The sequence below is a fragment of the Salmo salar genome, chromosome ssa22 (assembly GCF_905237065.1).
Source record: "Salmo salar chromosome ssa22, Ssal_v3.1, whole genome shotgun sequence".
Lineage (NCBI taxonomy): Eukaryota > Metazoa > Chordata > Actinopteri > Salmoniformes > Salmonidae > Salmo > Salmo salar.
The window spans coordinates 1,065,001-1,080,478 of record NC_059463.1 but is presented as its reverse complement, the minus strand read 5'-3'; the positions used below and the strand labels follow the sequence as shown (position 1 = coordinate 1,080,478).

The 15,478-nt window shown below is 41.9% G+C and overlaps 1 protein-coding gene across 3 annotated transcripts in view; it reads right to left on the bottom strand.

Annotated features, from left to right (window-relative positions):
• Positions 1 to 270: 270 nt before the first annotated feature.
• Positions 271 to 15,478, bottom strand: part of LOC106582629 (protein MTSS 2) — a 156,306-nt gene continuing 141,098 nt past the window's right edge. For 2 of the 3 annotated variants that reach the window (XM_014165855.2, XM_014165857.2), the window contains 4 exons: positions 7,486 to 7,611; positions 5,900 to 6,032; positions 5,113 to 5,139; positions 271 to 4,206 (listed from right to left, as the gene is read on the bottom strand). In XM_014165855.2, coding sequence (XP_014021330.1) covers positions 3,071 to 4,206; positions 5,113 to 5,139; positions 5,900 to 6,032; positions 7,486 to 7,611 — 1,422 coding nt within the window. In that variant the 3' untranslated portion in view covers positions 271 to 3,070. The remainder of the gene's footprint in view (positions 4,207 to 5,112; positions 5,140 to 5,899; positions 6,033 to 7,485; positions 7,612 to 15,478) is intronic. The other variant, XM_014165856.2, reaches the window with a different exon arrangement.

Below are 15,478 nucleotides of genomic sequence, written 5' to 3'. Positions count from 1 at the left end.
AACATGTTCACATCTTACATTTTGGTGTGTAGATTGTCCGGACCAATATATAAATATAAAAAAAACTATCATCTAAATAAATCCACACACTCTCTCTCTCTCACACACACACCTAGAGTCCTGTATATGCAGTATAAGCAAATCCATTTGATCCGCTTTTTTTCTCTTATCTTAAGAAAGCCATCACACAGCTTTGTTTACTGTATATACCACTTCTGTAAACAAACAGAAGTTCTTCCACCTTTGAGATAAACAAACAAGCCAATGAGCAACTTTTTTAACGCATTTATATTTTAAAACCCACATTATTTTCATTTAAGGCTTCAGCATCACTACACAGATGCAATTGTGACACTTAGCAATTTACATTGAACACTTTTACAATAAGAGATCAACTCCCTTTACAGAACAGGATGGACAGAAGGAGGGTTGGTCAGTTGGAGCCCTATGGGACAGTTTGGGGTCAAAGCTTCTAGTCAACACTCACCAAATCTCAGTCTCTCACACACAATCACACACTGCCGGTGAGTGGCCAACAGACTACAGAGCCTATGTCCCAAATGGAACCCTATTCCCGATATAGTGCACTAGTTTTGACCAGGGCCCATAGTAGTGCACCAAATAGGGAATAGGGTGCCATTTGGGACTCAGTCATAGTGTGGCTGAAGCCAAGGTCAAAGAAAGGAACTGGAACCTGCTTTTTAGAACAGGATTCAGCCCTTCACTCTTGCTGATTGGCAGGGTTTGGAGTGGGACTGTAGCAGTGTTTGAGAAAACGTATAACATAATTTAATCTCCGTAGTCTATATAAACATAGTTTGGATAATTTATTTCACTCAAACAAACAAAATAAATCTCTGAGCTCTTCTAGTGGAACACAAATCTTATCGGATAACATACAATTAACCCAACAGAGAAAGGGAACAGTCAGCTCAGCTGCCCCACAATTTGACTACCCCAGACCTACTTTGGGGTTAAGGAGATATGCACGCTGTACTGTAATTACCATTTGGAACCTTGAACTTAAAGCTGTGGCTCAAATGAAGCCTGATATTGCTTTAAATTTGCTCGAGTCAGGAGTTGTGTTGTTGTATAAGCCTATCCTGTAACAAAGTCCTCGATTACAGAGGCCATTGTAGTTTCTCTGGGGGACGGGGGTTACCCCCGGCAACATGAAGAGGCCAGAGAAGAGGTGGGAGTACGCACAATGGCTAAACAGGCCAATGGGGTCATTCGATGCGCAATGAGTGGTGTCAGGTAAATGGGCCTCCTACACAAACCGGGAGGGAATGTGAGACGGAGGAGAGAATAACCCAGTCCGTTTAATATCGGGGAAGAGGGATATGCACTTAGCAGAGGAGTCGCTATTATACAGTAGCTTCTCTGGTTTCATTGCCCTCTCTATACAATATGACTAAGGGGTTCTTTTTAAGAACGAGTAGCTATGTGTAATGGCTAGAAGGCCCAAAGCTCCCAAAACTCCACACATTTAAAGTGGTTCAGTTAAGAAAAAGACAATGGTTAATAAATTCTAAATACAATGCCATTTCACTCATTTGTCTTTTATCAAATTATTTCACAACCCCCCCAAAATTCAGTGATTAACAGGGCTCACGAGTGGCACAGCTGTCTAAGGCACTACATCTCAGTGCAAGAGATGTCACTACGGACCCTGGTTTGACTCCAGGATGTATCACAACCGGCCGTGATTGGGAGTCCCATAGGGCGGTGCACAACTGGCCCAGTGTGGTCCGAGTTAGGGTTTGGCCGGGGTAGGCTGTCATTGTAAATAAGAATTTGTTCTAGCCTGAAGCCGCAAAACTATTGCCACTGCAGAAACGGCAAGTCTCCTCACGACTTCTATGGTCTGTCCGTAAGTTGATTCGACAGCTTGCATGGTCAGTAACAGTTATTATTTAAAAAATCCTTAATATGGCCAGTGAGTGCATCATGTGTATGTAAGTCATGGGGAGAGGAGTCAGTGTAGGCTGGAATTGGTATGTCACAATAGCACCATATGTTCATAATAAAAGAGCCGATTTCCCTGAAATAATGCATAAAAACTGGAACATTAACCAGCACTCCAACCTCAGGAAGGTAGACTTGATATAGGGAGATATCTATCACTTATGGGGAACAGGGCGATCAATTGAAAAACTACCCCACATACATCACTAAACCAATGTGCTTGGCAATGTGAAGAAAGTCTTAAAAGACATACATTAAAGCAGGGATTAAGTACATGGCAGTCCTCCTTGCCCCCCACACAATGGTGGCTTTACTTTCCAGCTCAAGGTTACAGTACAGTGGTCCTGACCCCTGTACCCTGTGACCCCTCCCTGCCCTTCGATGCAAGCTTCTGATTGGCTCAAACACTGGTACAGTCAACCTCCATCACGAGAAGCCAGTCACCTTCGCCACAAAGGTGAAGTATGTGTGTTTGTAAATAGCAAAGTCAGCTCAAAGCATTTAAAGCCACTGTGGACCTACACTATATGGAGAGTAATTGAGCTCACTTGATCACATCTTCAATGAGATGCAGTCTAGAAAGGTATAGAGGTCTAGTTCTGTGTCTTTAATTTCCTCTAGGGGATCATTCATTACACATCCACTGTTTCAGTCTTTGTCACTGACACTGATAATAAAAATACAATAAAGATTTCCACATATCACGCTAATATATACATATGTGTGGGTTTTTATTGGTTCCAACCATACAGGTGATAAGACTAATAAGCAAGCAAGGCATTTTTTCCCCCTCAACAACATATAAACATAAGACGCTCAAATTCTTGTATATAGCCAACACGTATCCTTGTACAGTATGTATAAAAATCTTAAATTACAGAGCGATAAAGAGGCCACATTCACCTCTGAGAAATGTTATAATCTGTTTAAAACAGTGCTACTGGACATTTGATTGGAGAGTGGGAAACCTTTTACATGAGACAAAACATCCAAAAAGGCAACATCCTTTATTTTCTCAGGAGAAATGTAATCATAACGGGGCTAAAAGAAAATCAAGAACCGTAAAACAAAATGATGACAACCTACACTGGTAGGGAAGGGCTCATTTGAAATGGTTGGGTAGGAGGATGAAGGGGGCAGAGCGGTCGTTGGTCAGGGTCCGACGCAGTTTCACTCCCCGGATCATGGTGACCATGTGATCTCCACCACCCGAGGGCTCATCTGCTTCCTGGGTGTCTGGGGCGGCAGGGGGCTGCTGGGGGGGAAGGCAGTGGCCGCTTTCCACCAGCTGGTTGGCAATCCCAGACGCGTTGTACTGTTGTGGGAGATGAGACTGCCGCTGAAACGGTTGCTGCTCTTGTTGTAGGAGCTGCGGTTGCTGCAGCTGCTTTTGATATTGGAGCTTCTGCTGTTGTGGTTGTTGTGTCTGCTGGTACTGCTGTTGTTGCATCTGCTGCTGTTGTTGTTTCTGTTGCTGCTGCTGTAGTTGTTGTTGCTGGAACTGTTGCTGTAGTTGAAATTGCTGTTGTGTCTGGGCTGCTGGTTGCAACTGTTGTGTCTGGGGTGGCTGGAACTGCTGCTGCTGCTGGTTGTACTGTAGGTGCTGATGCTGGTACTGCTTCTGCTGCTGCTGGTGCAGGGCGTACTGCTGCTGCTTGCTCAGCTGGTACAGCTGCTCTGAGCTGCCCATGGGCACTGGCGCCTGGCCCGGGATCAGAGAGTAGTAGGGCGACGTGGATGATGAGTGGTGAGAGGGCATGGCGCTCAGGCTCTGGGTGGAAGTGCACAGACTGTGCTTGGCGAGGACCAACTCGTGGTCCACCGTTCCGCTCATGCCAATCACGCCCTTCCCCACACTGCTCTCTGGAGGCCCCACGTTCTCGTCGCTCCCCCTCTTCCCCCCTCCACCACCTTTGCCTCCACCTACACCTACGCCCAAGGCTTTGAAGGGAACCTGGGGAGTGCAGATAGGGATAGGTACGCCGCCACTGATGGTGCCACGGCGGTAGGTGGGCTTGGATGAGGGCTTGCGGCGGATGGTGGCAGTGTGCGTCTGGCGCAGGCCCAGCGGCTCGGGCTCAGCGAGCAGGCTGACGGTCGAGGCGGGCCGCTTGCTCTGGAACATCTTGCGGTACTGCAGGCTGAGGTCGCTGTTGCGCGGGATGGTGGAGGACTTGTCGAAGTCGGGAGGGCTGTGGTGCAACTCCTCGCCCCCGTGCAGGGAGATGTAGTCGTAGTCTGGTAGGTGGAAAAGGAGGGAGAGAGGGATGGATAAAGGAGGGGTGAGGAGGGACAAGAGTAAGTCTGTGGTTACTTAGAGCTGAGGAACACACAACACATTTCTTTCCTAACTGAAATAAAACATGGTAGGAAAGCAGAAGCTTTGCCTGGGGTGGAAAATCTGACCTGATACATTCCGTTAAAACCAAAAGCAAGAACGTTCCGTGGCACAAAGTTTCTCTTTACTAAAGTTTTTATTTTTAGTATGTCAGACTGCATTGAATACTTGGTGTATTCGGTGAGAATCAGACATGGAAAACATATCAGAGAACCTCAGAAACTTTAAGACTCCAGATTTGCCCCAAACATAATAACCTAATTATGACTGTGTCCCAAATGGCACTCTATTTCCCAGGCTCTGGTCAAAAGTAGGGCACCATGTAGGGAATAGGGTGACATTTGGTACACAGGCTGTGTCTCAATGCTGAATCACTGCCCAGTTGAGGAAAAAAAAACAGACTTATCTGAGGAGGAAGAAATGATTAGGGTGTGTGTGGTAATGGAGTGAGTCAGCACGGAGCGGTGACCTGTTATCAGCTGATGATGGTAAACACGCAAATACCTGCCGGTTGCACATACGCAAACAAAGACAAAGGAGCGTGTGCTTGTATACCCAATCACTCACACACGCACTCAACTGATCTCAGAATAACGCAAGAATCCGCTCATCCGATTACACAAAGGTTCTCACACCCACAACAAACACTCGGCGCTAATGCTCTCCTTTTACTAGCAAAAAGGCCATTGATGTGATGGGAATTCACACAGCACAGATGTCACACTAAATCACTGTGAATGGTCTCTAATTTGACTTGGGAGGAACAGAGAGGGGAAAATCTGAACAGTAACGGATAAGAAACCTACCATAAAGAGGAGGTTCTTTCTTTACAGCTGAAAAAGAATATAGGATTGCGTTTAACTTGTATACAAATAGAAAAGAGGACATTTTCTTTGATCTAAACATGAGTCCAGCAGCCCTCTCCCTCCTGAGAGGGACCACACTGGAGTAGAACAACATTCTCACGTTGCAGGCTGATATGCTATGTATGGCTTTACATCTCGGCATACAGGCTTTTGATCCGACAAACAGGTGGGGTGTGTGGTGATGTGTGGAGAGAGGTCAAATTCAGACTTGGTTTTTAGGTAGCACTGCAGACAAAAGCACATTATCCTACCACAGGCTACTTGCACAAACTGGTGTTGTGATAATGCTGTTGAAACAGGCATATGGATTGGGCAGAAGTGTAGACGTCATTCTGTTGTGGTAGTGAAATGACTGGTGGATGCATGCCACATACTGCAAGACAACCACAGATGTACAGACACAGAGACAGACAAGGAAGATACAAGCAAACAGACACAAAAGCACAAATCATGACACACAACCAATAAGACAAGCATGCTGTATAAGATCCCTGACACAGAGACTCACTAAAGAACAGAGCTGGCTGAGCCAAAGAGACAGAGACGTAGCCAGACAAGCAGACAGTGCTGTGACCATGGGGGGGATAGTAGGTTTGCGTCCCAAATGGCATCCTTCCCTACAGTGCCTGGTCAAAGGTAGTGCACTAGGTAGCTAATAGGGTGACAGTTTGGTCGCATCCTAGGAGTGGTGTGGCGGGGGGTTTGGTGAGTGGTAGTCACTACTAACCGTGGAAGGGAATGGTGTCCTCGGAACAGGAGGGCGTGGTGGTCTGCGTGCTGTAACCACTAGAGCAGTGGAGGGAGTCGCGACTGGTGTGGGGGGCCTCCGAGTTGAGCCCTCCGCCCAGGGTCAGGGCCAGCTATGAGAGGGAGTGTAATGGAGAGGGACGGAGTGCGGAAGGGAAGGAGGGATAGTCAGGAAGGGAGAGAATGAGAGAGCGTGAGGGGAAGGTGGGAGGAAAGGAAGGAGGGAGAGATATTTGTTGAGGGGGGGGATTGAGATGTGTACAGCAGAAGAGAATTCTTCCTCAACCTCTTGGCCTCTGCTGCCCCCGTCAGCTGAACACTAAGAATACACCCTGAAATAGCTCTCGAGCTATACTGAACAAAAATATAAATGCAACATGCAAGAATTTAAATTATTTTACTGAGTTACAGTTCATAGAAGGAAATAAGAAAATTGAAATAAATGAATTAGGCCCTAATTTATGGATTTCACATGACTGGGCAGGGGCGCAGCCATAGGTGGGCCTGGAAGGGCATAGGCCCACCCACTGGGGGGCCAGGCCCAGCCAATCAGCCGGATGTGGAGGTTCTGGGCTGGTGTGGTTACACATGGTCTGTGGTTGTGAGGCCGGTTGTGAGTACTGCCAAATTCTATAAAATGACTTTGGAGGCGGCTTATGGTGGTGAAATTAACATTCAATTATCTGGCAACAGCTCTGGTGGACATTCCTGCAGTCAGCATGCCAATTGCACTATCCCTCAAAACTTGAGACCTCTGTGACATTGTGTTGTGTGATAAAACTTCACATTTTAGAGTGGCCTTTTATTGTCCCCAGCACAAGGTGCACCTGTAATGATGCTGTTTAATCAGCTTCTTGACATGCCACACCTGTCAGGTGGATGGATTATCTTGGAAAAGAAGAAATGCTCACTAACAGGGATGTACATTTCTGGGATATTTTATTGCATCTCATGAATCATGGTACCAACACTTTACATACTGCGTTTATATTTTTGTTTAGTATAGAGACAAGAAAATGTAACATCATAGTATAAACCGTTACATGCAATTATGCTGTTACCACTTATTTAAGCTCTAACAATTTTGTGTTTTCTTGGAAAACTAAATTAGGTCATTTATTTTATTTTATTTATTTAACCAGGCAAGTCAGTTAAGAACAAATTCTTATTTCCAATGACGGCCTACTAAATGTTACTGCCTATATTTAATGTTATATACGTTTTTGCTAAATATTTAGCCTGGAGTAATGCCTATGTAATGCAAAGTGTTGCCATCATTTCCTTGTGGAAATATTTCTTAAGATATCGTACAATCAATTAATTATTAACGGATTACAAAAAGGTTGGTTTGTTTGTCAATGATTCAGAAACGGTGGAACATATTGCACCGGTGCTTATTTGAATTAATCATTGACCACATATCAAAGTACAAACTGATAAGCATTCTGTGTGTGTGTGTGTGTGTGTGTGTGTGTGTGTGTGTGTGTGTCAGTGTATGTGTGTCAGTGTATGTGTGTCAGTGTATGTGTGTCAGTGTATGTGTGTCAGTTTGCGTGTATGTGCTACCTTTCCGGATGTGGACATGGTGCGCGCTCTCTCTCCGTGCTGTGTGTAGGAGTTGTGTGGAGGGGGCATGGCCGTGCCATTCTCTGTGCCCGGCCCGATCTGCGCTGACCACGGCCCGCTCAACTCCTGAAACAAACACTAACAATATCACATATTCTATACATATTCTACATATAGATAAATACACCACTAAGTGCAGACACATTCTATGATCACGGTTGGACAATTAGATAGACACTGTTGCACGGTATACTGAAAGTTCGGTACTTTTTCAAAACTAGAACATTTGAGTTACTTTCGGTACTTCCGTGAAATGTGTCTGACAGATCAAGTCCATCAGAGCAGCCGATGTCCCCTATAGCGCGAGCACAGTGCACCATGCCTGCTCCACTTAGCCTGCACTGGGAGTCTGGGCTGCATCATGTTAGCTCCCCAACTCATGCTGCACAGAAGTTAACACACATGAATAATGTGAACACGGAATATAGAAATACAGGCTAGAACACTTTACATTGCAAGAAGATAACGGTAGCTTCCGCTTTGGCTAACGTTAACTTTCCTTGCTAGCTATTCCAAGATGGCAGACTGAACACAGCAGTGCAGATTGCCTCGAGATAAACACGTAATATTCAATATCTGTAAATTAGGCTATATATTAGCACTTCATATACTCGTGGGTAATAACATTCAATCTGGATAACAAAACAAATTATAAGGCTTAGGAAATGTATCGACAAATATTACAAAAACAAGCAACAACCCGTGTGGCTCAGTTGGTAGAGCATGGTGTTTGCAACGCCAGGGTTGTGGGTTCGATTCCCATGGGGGACCAGTACGGAGAAGAAAAAAAATTGTATGAAAGGTATGCATTCACTACTGTAAGTCGCTCTGGATAAGAGCGTCTGCTAAATGACTAAGATGTAAAATGTAAATGTAGTCGTCTTGACTACTTTCTAATGTCATTCTCGTTGGCACCAAAAGTTTAAAAAGTGTTGATAGGGGACAGAATGCGGTTGGACCATCAGATAATTGGCATATACATTACTCTTAATGAATTTCCACGTTGGCGATATTGGAAATGTAATCAAAACCTATTGGATGATAACTTGTTTTTTACTAGGACAGAGGAATTTATATAATCATTTTTCCGACATAACATAGGTACAGCAGATCCTCTTATTGTATGGGACAGTTTTAAACGTGCCTTTAGAGGCCAATTCAGTTCTCAGCTCTAAAAACAAAAGCAATTTAGGTCAAAAGAGTCCATATTAACAAAGGAAACAGAAGGTCTAACAGAACAGATAGATACCAATAAAAATTGTACCATAGAGGCTCTGAAGAAGTTAGAGGAAAAACAAAAAGAAAGATCAAGTGTAATATATTACAAAAATAAAGCAAATTGGATGGAATATGGGGAAAAATGCATAGAAATGCTACCAAAAATGATTTACTGAAACTTGTTACAAATGACGGAGTCACCCATGATTCACCAAATTATATTTTGAAAGAGGAAGCATGTTTTAGTTTCAGTCTCCTCCAACTGAAGCTAATTGTATGGAATTTTTTTTCTATTAATAATGTAAAATTAACAGCTGTACAGAAAGGCTCATGTGAAGGCGAAATTACAGAGGAGGAACATCTTCATGCAATTAAAGCCTTTTAGTACGGGAAAACTCCAGGGCTGGATGGCATACCAGTTGAGGTATACCAAAAAAAAATGTATATACTCAGAGGACTGTTATTAGCATGTTTTAACAACTCCTATGTAAATGGTAGATTACAAGAAGGTCTGATTTTATTATTACCGAAACAGGATGCAAGTGGTAAATATAATAATCCAGTCCATAAAAACAATTGGAGGCCCCTTACACTTCAGTGTTGTGGTGCAAACATTCTAGCAAAATGTATAGCGCATAGAATTAAAAAGGTATTGTTGGATATTATTAATTCTATCAGACAGGTTTTTTACATGGATCATACATTGAAGATAATATAAGACAAGTACGGGAAACAATAGAACACTATGAAAAATCTGGGAAACCAGGCCTGCTATTCATAGCTGACTTTGAAAAGGCTTTTGATAAAGTACGACTGGAGTTTATATATAAATGCCTGGAACATTTACATTTTGGAGAATCTCTTAGAAAATGGGTTAATTAAGGATCCACCCCTTTTTTTCCCAATTTTCACCTAAAATGTCATACCCAAAGCTAACTGCCTTTAGCACAGGACCTGAAGCAAGGATATGAATATTCTTGATACCATTTGAAAGGAAACACTGAAGTTTGTGGAAATGTAAAATGAATGTAGATCTAGATCTGGTAAAAGATAATACAAAAGAAAAAAAAAGTTTATATATTTTTTTGTACCATCTTTGAAATGCAAGAGAAAGGCCATAATGTATTTTCAGCCCAGGCGCAACAGATTTTGGCCACTAGATGGCAGCAGTGCATTGTGCAACATTTTAGACTGATCCAATGAACCATTGCATTTTTGTTGAAACTTTTGTATCAAGATTGCCCAAATGTGTCTAATTGGTTTATTAATAACTTTTCAAGATCATAACTGTGCACTCTCCTCAAACAATAGCATGGTATTATTTCACTGTAATAGCTACTGTAAATTGGACAGTGCAGTTAGATTAACAAGAATTTAAGCTTCTTTCTTTAAAATCCTAAATTTGGATCCCCCCACAGCCTGAGGATCTAGAAACTTTCTAACCCCTCTGGATTACAACCAAAGATCCAATATTACATATTGGATCACAAAAAAATACTTTTATATTACCGAGTAGTTTATCAATAAAATGGTCTGATGGTGATGTGGACATACTCGGTATACACATCCCGAAAAATAAATTCTCACTCCAATACATTTTTATAGAAAGTTAGCAAAAATAGATACGATCTTGCTGCCATGTAAATGCCTGTCTATTTGTGGAAAAATCATCCTGATTAACTATTTAGTCATATCCCAGTTTACCTATGTGCCTATGGTCTTGCCGACACCTAGAAAACAGTTATTTAAATTAAATGAGAAAAATATTCCATTTTATTTGGAACAGCATGCCAGACAAAATGAAACGGGCCTATTTATAATGAACATGAATTCGGAGGGCTGAAATGATTAAATATTAAAGCATTAGACATCTCACTAAAGGCTTCAGTCATACAAAAGCTATACTTAAATCCTAACTGGTTCTCTAGCAGATTAATAAGAATGGCTCACCCCATGTTCAAGAATGGCCTTTTTACCTTTATTCAAAGGAAAGGAAGTCATCTCCAAAATATCGTTATTTTTAAAACAAGCCATAGAAAGTTGATTGCAATTTCAATTTAATCTACCAGAAAAAACAGAACAAAGAATACAACAAATATTGTGGTTGAACTCAAATATACTAATAGAAAGAAAAAAAAAGATAACTACACCAGTCCTATTTAAGGTATGTCACACATGCAGCTAACACAACTATATGGAAATGTCTGCTCTATACCCAAAATTACAACCAACTAATTGCAGCATTATCGCAAAAATGGAAGAGGAAAGTGGAATGGGGGAAAAAGTAGGGAACTTGTCTGTCAGCCCTGTATTAAAGACCATAAATGGATAAAGAAAATTTTGACAAACAAAAAACTATACCAGTTTCATTTAAGGACCCAAAAATGTACAGCTGTGCCATATAGATTGCAAAATAGTTAGGAAGAGATTTTCGACGTACCGATTCCATGGCACATGGTTTATGAACTGTTACGCAAAACGACACCGGATTCAAAACTTTGAATTTTTCAATTTAAATTATTATTCTTGCAACCAATACAATGTAATATAAACTCAGCAAAAAAAAGAAACATTCTCTCACTGTCAACTGTGTTTATTTTTAGCAAAATTAACATGTGTAAATATTTGTATGAACATAAGATTATGGCAACCATGGCATGGAATTCATGACAGGGAGACTTGTCCACCATGCATGATGATGTATACGGACAGGTAAAATAGTCTAGCTAGCTACATTTCCAGATAACACACATTTCTAATTTTGACAGAAAGTGGTTTCATTTCAAGCTAAAGTGTACCCCCAGCTAACGTTAGCTGGCTGGCTCCCTAGCTAAAGTTACGCGTATGATGTTATTCGTATCTAATAGCTAGCGAACCTTCGCTAGCTAACACTGAACCTGGTTGGTTAGCTACCACTACCAGCAGATTCATCCAAGGGGTGGTAACGTTATGAGTTGGCACTATGTTCATTGTTGTTTAACTAGCTAATGTTAGCTGGCTGGCTCGCTAGCTAACGTTACGTGTATGATCTTACACATTGTTTACCTAGCTAGGTTCATTCTTTCCTAGCTAGCTAGCTATACGTCTTAAGCTAAAGTGTACTGTTAGCTGGCTAGCTCCCTAGTGGACGTTATTACTCATTTCCCAGAGCTGTTTGCTTTTCTAGTTAGAGCCTAATGTTAGCTAGCTAACATTGAACCTGGTTGGTAAGCTCCCAGCACTATGGCATTGTTGGCACTTTGTTCAATGTTGTTTAACTAGCTAACGTTAGCTGGCTGACTTGTTAGCTAATGTGACGTGTATGATGTTATTATTCAAATCCCATAGCCGCTTGCTTGGCTAGTTAGAGACTAATGTTAGTTAGCTAACATTGAACCATAAATGTGGTGCAGGGTAGTAACAACATGATTTGGCACTATGTTCATTGTTGTTTAACTAGCTAACATTACCTGGCTCGCTAGCTAACGTTACGTGATGTGTATGATCTTACACGTTGTTTACCTAGTTAGCTTGCAAGCTAGCTACATATCTTAATAAAAAGACTCCACTATGCAAGTAACCATTTTGGGTACATTCGTAAATTCAGTCTGAGTATGCCAGAGTGCAGAATAACTGAAGAATTTACGAACGCACAACACCCGTTGAATATGGCCGTGTCAGTAAACGTTGGAAAAAAAACGTAATGAAATTGTTGCCAGCAGAGCTGGTTAGGCTGTTTTCATGTTATCCAGAGGTAAACAAATCATCGGCCAGAGCGTCAGGTGTGCACTCTGAACTCTCCGAGAGCGAAACGAGATGGGTGGGGCTAAAGCTTTAAGAGGGTGTGAACGATGCTGAATGGGTGTAGACAGAGAATAGCTCTTCACTAGATACCAAAATATTCAAAATGCCATTTTCTCAAATGAGTTTACAAATTTTTCATCTTTCAAAGCAGAAATACTTTCCCATTGTTCCTCAAAAATGCAGTGTGTGATATACCATTTTGTAGCTCTACTTTTATCTAATGTAAAAAACACAATTTCAAATTTTGCTAAAAGTGAACTATACCTGACAGGTATGAGTGGTTTAGGTTCATTTCCCATCCTTTGTAGGCTCTGCCAATCAAGCGGCAGAAGGGCACATTTGCTGACCTACTGTTAGCTGATGTTTATTTTGCAAGCTACCGGTAGAAACTTTGTACAGTTGGCTAAACATATTGGAAAGTTAACCGAATTATACTGTTTGCTTCAACCAACATAGTCTTACCTAGCCTACGTTGGTTTAACCATGATTGCTGCTGACAGACATGATAGGCTACATTGACTGATGGACCACATCAAATTGGCTAGCTAGCTAATAACAGATCCCTTCGATACTGCTAGAAAACAAGTTCACTTTCAGGGGATAAACTAGATGGCTATATCCAAATATTGCTTGATTTGTTTGCCATCTTTAGTGATGACAGTAGTCCGATTAACAACTTGCCAATGTCAAGATCTTCCCAAAAGCCACATTCTATTATAAATACATACATTTATGACAGCTCATGCAAAAACGAAACAAGCAGTGGCCTGTTTCATGTGACAGAAGTGAAAGTCATTTTGACAATAAATAATATGGAACAGAGGAGAATATATCCGGGCAGGGCCACTTAACACTGAATGAACAGGATGTAGACACAAGGAAGTGCAGCGAGACTATCACAGGGACTGGAGGAAGTTAGAGGCACTATATACTATATATACATAGCACTATATACAAAGTTATGTGGACACCCCTTCAAATTAGTGGATTTGGCTATTTCAGCCACCCCCGTTGCTAACAGGTGTATAAAACTGAGTGCTGTTATTGTGAAGTGGAAATATCTAGGAGCAACAACGGCTCAGCCGCGAAGTGGTAGGCTACACAAGCTCACAGAACGGGACCGCTGATGCGGGTAAAAATCGTCTGTCCTCAGTTGAAACACTCACTACCATGTTCCAAACTGCCTCTGGAAGCAATGTCAGCACAATAATTATTAGTCGTGAACTTCATGAAATAGGTTTCCATGGCCAAGCAGCCGCACACAAGCCTAAGATCACCATGGGCAATGCCAAGCGTCGGGTGAAGTGGTGTAAAGCTCAAAGCCAATGGACTCTGGAGCAGTGGAAACGTGTTCTCTGGAGTGACGAATCATGCTTCACCATCTGGCAGTCCAACAGACAAATCTGGGTTTGGCGGATGCCAGGAGAACGCTACCAGCCCCAATGCATAGTGACAACTGTAAAGTTTGGTGGAAGAGGAATAATGGTCTGGGGCTGGATTTCATGGTTCAGGCTGGGCCCCTTAGTTCCAGTGAAGGGACATCTTAAAGCTACAACATACAATGGCATTCTAGACGATTATGTGCTTCCAACTTTGTGGCAACAGTTTGGTAAAGCCCTTTCCTGTTTTAGCATGACAACACCCCTCTACGCAAAGCGAGGTCCATACAGAAATGGTTTGTCGAGATCGGTAATGAAGAAGTTGACTGTCCTGCACAGAGCCCTGACCTCAACCCCATCAAACACCTTTGGGATAAATTGGAACGCAGAGTGCGAGCCAGGCCAAATCCCCCAACATTAGGGTCCCACATAATCACACATCCTCCTCCATGCTTCACGGTGGGAACCACACATGCGGAGATCATCCGTTCACTTACTCTGCGTCTCACAAAGACACGGCAGTTGGAACCAAAAATCTCAAATTTGGACTCAACAGACCAAAGGACAGATTTCCACTGGTCTAATGTCCATTGCTCGTGTTTCTTGGCCCAAGCAAGTCTCTTCTTAGTAGTGGTTTCTTTGCAGCAATTCGACAATGAAGGCCTGATTCACGCATTCTCCTCTGAACAGTTGATGTTGAGCTGTGTCTGTTATTTGAACTCTGTGAAGCAGAGTTTCCTGTGGAGTTTCTCATGAGAGCCAGTTTCATCATAGCGCTTGATGGTTTTTGCGACTGCACTTGAAGAAACTTTCAAAGTTCTAGAAATGACTGACCTTCATGTCTTAAAGTAATGATGGACTGGCGTTTCTCTTTGCTTATTTGAGCTGTTCTTGCCATAATATGGATTTGGTAATTTACCAAATAGGGCTATCTTCTGTATACCACCCCTACCTTGTCACAACACAACTGATTGGTCCAACTGCATTAAGAAGGAAACAAATTCCACAAATTAACATTGAACAAGGCACACCAGTTAATTTAAATGCATTCCATGTGACTACCTCATGAAGCTGGTTGAGAAAATGCCAAGAGTGTGCAAAACTGTCAAGGCAAAGGGTGGCTATTTGAATCTCAAATATAAAATATATTTTGATTTGTTTAACACTTTTTGGGTTAATACATGATTCCATATATGTTATTACACAGATGATGTCTTCACTATTATTCTACAATGTAGAAAATAGTAAAAATAAAGAAAAACCTTTGAATGCGTAGGTGTGTCTTTTGACTGGTACTGTACACATACACAAATATACAGTTGAAGTCGGAAGTTTACATACACTTACGTTGGAGTCATTAAAACTCGTTTTTCAAACACTCCACAAATTTCTTGTTAACAAACTATAGTTTTGGCAAGTCGGTTGGGACATCTACTTTGTGCATGACAAGTCATTTTTCCAACAATGTTTTACAGATTATTTCACTAATAATTCACTCCATCACAATTCCAGTGGGTCAGAAGTTTAGAACTGTTTGGCCATTATATTTGGAG